This window comes from Dipodomys merriami, unplaced genomic scaffold (genome assembly GCF_024711535.1).
Source record: "Dipodomys merriami isolate MVZ:Mamm:240054 unplaced genomic scaffold, mDipMer1.0.p SCAF_13, whole genome shotgun sequence".
NCBI lineage: Eukaryota > Metazoa > Chordata > Mammalia > Rodentia > Heteromyidae > Dipodomys > Dipodomys merriami.
Window position 1 is genome coordinate 39189664 of NW_027202604.1, and position 5046 is coordinate 39194709.

Consider the following 5046-nt stretch of genomic DNA (forward strand, 5'->3'; position numbering starts at 1 on the left):
CACCCTGAACTCTGAGGGTGAAGGCTGTACTCAGGGAGCTTGGCTTCACACTGAATTCTGATTACCAGACAAGAGGCCGTCACCAGTTAGGAAGTGGCTGAGGGAGGGAGACTGAAAGATGTCTTCCGGTACCCAGCAATCGATGGCATTCTTGTGAGTCAATCCACAATAGTACTAATGTGGCGCACACCTGTAATCCTGGCTACTCAGGAGGCTGAGATCCGAGGATGGAGGTTTGAAGCCAAGGCAGACAAATCCAAACCTCGTTAACCAAACCCTAGAACCAAGAGAAGGCAATACCAGATAGCAGTTTCTGTGGTTTATTTAAGCACAAATAAAAGGTGTATGTGAGCCATCTACTCGTTTTCTTCACTGCGCAGCCTGGCGTTGGGATTGGTGACTCTGATGGCCAGCTGGGCTGCTCGTTCCACGATGGCTTTTCGGTTCTTGGAGGAAACATTGTGGGCGATCTCAGCACAGTAAGACCTGGAAAAGAAGCGAGTTGAGGAGCAGCTGTTCACTACCGCGGGGAGGCTCTCGAGCGGAGCTGTGGGGTCAGACCTGACCGCAGGCACTGCAGAGGCTAGCTTAGAAAACACATAACCACGAGCCACGCATCCCCTCCTCTCTACAACCAGTGGCCACGGATTCCCAAGTCCCAGTACACAAGAGGAGGGCCGGGCTCTAGACAGGAAGGTTCTCCCTCAGACTCTGATGAGATAACTCAACCCCTGACAGTCCTAAGGTGATTTCAAGGCCCTTCCAGTGAAGCTTCAGAGCTCCACAGTCCAGGTGGAAAGCAGCACGGCCGCACAGATCCATCCCAACACTTGCCGCAGGGCAGGTCTGCCTCACAAGCCACGCCAGCTGCCAGCTTCTAGACTTGCTGCACTACGCACCCCAGCCTCGTTGAGAGCCACATCCGAAACACAGCCACTCCATACTGCAGCACCACAATCACTGTGGTGGCACTCTACCACCCACTAACCACCGCCCACGCTGTTCTCCTGCCTTCCAGACATGTCCACATGCAAAAGAAATGTTAGCAACGATGCCGCCACACAAGTACTGAGTTGTACATCTGAGAATTCTGCTTTTTGAATTGCCATTGATTTCTATACTCACCCTTTCAAAAATTTCTAGTGTTTGCATGCCTGGTTAAGTGTTCAATCTAAAATCTGAGAGCACAGTCTTCCCTCACTGTACTACTTGTGTCTGTACCACCTGAGGAAGAAGAGATCCCAGTAAACACACCATGAGGCCATGAGCCATGTGTCCCTACGTAGCAGAAAGGGAAGAAAACACCTCCTCCCCCTCTTCATTCCACTGCGGGAGCCTAACCCGGGCACACTGGGAGCTTACTGTGTTCTACTGTGACGCACACATGCTCTCGCCCATCATCTCTGCATCCATGGAGGCCACGCTTTCCACCAGCCTCAGACTGTACCGAGCCCCACAGCCAACCCTGGTGGCAGCCTGCAGGTGCCCCTGCCCAGCACAGAACCGGCGTCCCTGAGGTATGAGACTGGCATCTCTCCTCCCCACAGAAAGTGTCAAAGGCTGCACCAAAGGGTACTGCAGGATTCAACGTGTCAAATGAAGTCCTTGTCTTCTGCACCTGGATTTCTACTTTCTCCCTTCTCAAGCAGAGGAAGCATCTTGACCCCCAACGAACACCCATGAACCCAGAGCCGCTCTGACTCACTTGTTGCACATAAGCAGCACTTCCAGCTCCTTGACATTGTGGACCAGGAACTTCCGGAATCCACTGGGCAGCATGTGCTTTGTTTTCTTGTTGCTCCCATAACCAATGTTGGGCATCAAGATCTGGCCCTTGAATCTCCTCCGCACCCTGTTGTCAATGCCCCTGGGTTTCCGCCAGTTACGCTGAAAGCAAACAGGCAGGTGGGTTGGTCTCTGCAAGCTGTCAACTGTTGCTTTCAGGAAGGGGAAAAAGGACCAAGTGAAAGGGGAAAATACCAAGCAGCAGCTGTCCTCAACAACAGGGCTTCCTACAGCCAGGTAGGCTTCTTTTTTTGGGGGGGGCGGGGGGAAGGGCGGCGGAGGAAGGCCTGTGGCTCACACCTGCAATCCTAGGTACTGAGGAGACTGAGGTCAGAGGATTGCCATTCAAAGCTAGCCCAGGCAAACAAGCCTGACTCTTCTCTCCAGTAAACTACTTAGAAAAAGCTGAAAGTGACACTGTGGCTCAAGTGGTAGAGCACTAGCTTTGAGCAAAAGCAGCTCTGGGACAGAGAAGTCCCAGGACCAGCGTACACACACACACACAAGTAGGAAGCTCCTGGCTCTAACCAGTAGAAGAAAGCACAGCCTCGAATTCACTCGTCAGCATGGGAAGTAGAAGCAAGCGGGGTGGGATGCCAGGGCAGGGCTCTGAATGCACCGCCCACAGCCAGAGTTCTTGAACCCGTAAGATGAGTATCATCCCAAAGCCATCAGCAACACAGCGCTCTATCCCCTGTAACCACCCCAGGGCAGCTCTTCAGTCCCAATTCACACGTTCAGACTTGGTGGGATGTCAGGAACGCCAGAGTACAAAACTTTCTTCACCTAGACATGCCTACCTTAATCTTGACATATCGGTCAGACTGGTGGCGGATGAACTTCTTGGTCCTCTTTTTGACGATCTTGGGCTTCACCAGAGGTCTGAGGGCGGCCATGATGCCACTGGAAGAGGGGCAGAGGCAGGTGAGCGAGTGGAGGACTAGAAGGGCGGCTTCCTGCCAGGCAGGAGTCAGCTATGTCGCAGAGTGTCTTCCAATCACCAGCTACTGAGCCAACTGGGAATGGAATGGGTGTCTCTGCCAGCTTGCTTTCCCTCCTGTTTCCGAAGCTGGCAGAATACTAGCCACTCTCCAGACGCGATCCCAGGAGGTTCCGGTCACCTTCCCACTCCAAATCCCCAAGGGGGTACGGCAAACGGGGGGCCACCAAGACAAGACTCCCAACCCAGTGGCCCTTTCCGCTCAGTTGTCTCCCGGCTCTAGAACAGGGCGGCACAGGGTGGGATGTCTACAGGATGGAGGCACAGGGCAGTGGCTCACTGCCGATCCCTGCCTCTTGCTGCCGCTTCGCTGCGCAGCCTCCCACCTGGGAGCACTCACTTCTCCAAAACCCCGCCTCGAGCAGAGACACCGCCAGCCTCTCATCTCCCCCGGATGTGGAGTGGTGGCTCGAAGTGGAACTCAGGGGCAGGGTCCAGGCCGTGAGTTCAGACCCCACGACCCGTACCCTTCCTCGGGTGGTCTCGCCGGCCACCCCGGTTCCCCCGAACATGCCGGTACTGGGGGTCACCAGACCCCCGTGGTCCGGCCTGAGGCAGCGCCACGGCCCTCCGGGCGTCAGACCACAGGTCTGCCTCTCCGACTGGCCCCAGGCGGCCGCCGTAGGAAGGCAAACGGCCCGACAGGCGGCCGCGTCCGGGCCCCAGGCCGCCGCCCGCTTCCCAGCTCCCACGCGCGTCCCCGCAAGCCGACGGCCACAGAAGCCGCGGGGCAGCCGGCGCAAGACCGCGAGGCCTCCTCTCCGGGGGCGCGGACCCCACAGGGCCCGCAGGAGGGCGGATGGCCAGCGATGGAGACTCACCGAGCAGGAGAGGGCAGCCACCTCCGGAGGCAGCGCCGAGGAAGAGGAAGGGGCGGGCGGCGCGCAAGGGCTGATGGGACGAATCGGCGGGAGGAAGGGAGCGCACTTCCGCCAGGAGTGGAGGCCCAGTCCTGCTTTTGGCTTATGTCCGGGGGCATCGCCTCCTCCACGTGCGCCTCCTGGTGGCCGGGAGGGAAAACGACAGGCTTCCTGGCTGGGCCTGCTGTGAACTTCCAGTCCTCCCTCAGCCTCTCCTGAGGCTCAGAGCTTTCTGTAAAACGGCCTCCCTCGCCTCTGCATGCGTAGGGCCTCCCTCATCCTCCTGTGTCGTTAGAGCGGTTCTAGATTAGTTACCATGTCTAATGTAAGGTGTCACCCTGTGCTGTTTAGATGACCAGAAAAGCCGGTACATGATTAAGACAGGTAAGAGTTTCTTCGAATATTTTCTGGTTTTTTTTTGGGGGGGTGGGGGGCTGTACTCGGGTTTGACTTCAGGGCCTGTACACTTGTCAAGCCTCTGACACTTGAGCCCCCCACCTTCTGCCTCCACCAAGAAGTGCCGCTCAGCGCCCAGCGCTGTCTTTCCTGAACTACTGTGAAGTGGCAGCCAGGTTGTGCCAGACTTGTAGACTGGGCTGGTTTCAAAATACAATTCTCAGATCTCAGGCTCCTGAGTAGCTTGGATAACAGGCGTGAGCCACCTGTGCCTGGCAAGAATAAGTTTTAAACTAGGCAGTTTAGCAGAATGGTCATGAGACCAGAAAAGGAGGGCTGGAGAAGGAGCCAAGCATTCAGCTATTCAAGCTATTCGTGACTAGCTTGACTGAAAGCACAAACTGTGCTGTCTTAAATTTCATTCATCCCTTGAGGAGCTACAGCTCTCTTTCTCTCTCTGACCTTTGCCCACTCGCCCAGATGATTACTATGTTCTGGAAGCTGACTAGACTATGTTAAAGAAAACACATTTCATGTGTGAGTGGGATGTGAGGAGAGAGGAGGGCGGTGCCTACTGGCCACTGCATATGGAGACTTGGGCTTGAGGTGGTGTCGCTGGCAAGCGGAAGGGTTGGGACCTGAACTCTGTCAGGTCTGGGACTACCCTCTACTTCAAGAATGGGACATGGAGTCTGGAAGCCTGTTGTTAATGGCAACCCACAAGATGCTGTCAAGGGAAAGGTTTTGACGGAGTCAAGGCTTAGGAACCTGAGATCCTGACTTCATTTCCTAAAGACCCAAGAGATTTGAGAGCGGTAACTCCCTGGCTCAGTCATCAGGGATAAGGAGCTCATGCCAACTCATTCTACAGAGGAGGGCCCAGGACTCCCTGCCAGTGTCCCCGGCCACCGCCTGCTGAAGCTCCATAGGTTCAGGAGGCCCCGATGCTCCCCAGCCAGAGCCCCGAGGAAGACAGCGCACCAGCCACAAAAGAAAAATGCCACC

The 5046-nt window shown here is 55.8% G+C and overlaps 1 protein-coding gene and 1 non-coding gene across 2 annotated transcripts; both read right to left on the reverse strand.

Moving 5' to 3' along the window:
• Positions 1-297: 297 nt before the first annotated feature.
• On the reverse strand, positions 298-3689 carry LOC138824827 (large ribosomal subunit protein eL32). The gene is made up of 4 exons (XM_070019172.1): positions 3607-3689; positions 2586-2688; positions 1706-1887; positions 298-486 (listed from the first exon to the last, which is right to left on the reverse strand). The coding sequence occupies exons 2-4, from the start codon at positions 2679-2681 to the stop codon at positions 357-359; spliced, it is 408 nt and encodes a 135-aa protein (XP_069875273.1). The 5' UTR covers positions 2682-2688; positions 3607-3689; the 3' UTR covers positions 298-356.
• LOC138824906 (small nucleolar RNA SNORA7) lies at positions 2760-2898 on the reverse strand. Its single transcript, XR_011371222.1, has one exon. It is a non-coding gene; the product is annotated as a small nucleolar RNA SNORA7 (small nucleolar RNA).
• Positions 3690-5046: the final 1357 nt, after the last annotated feature.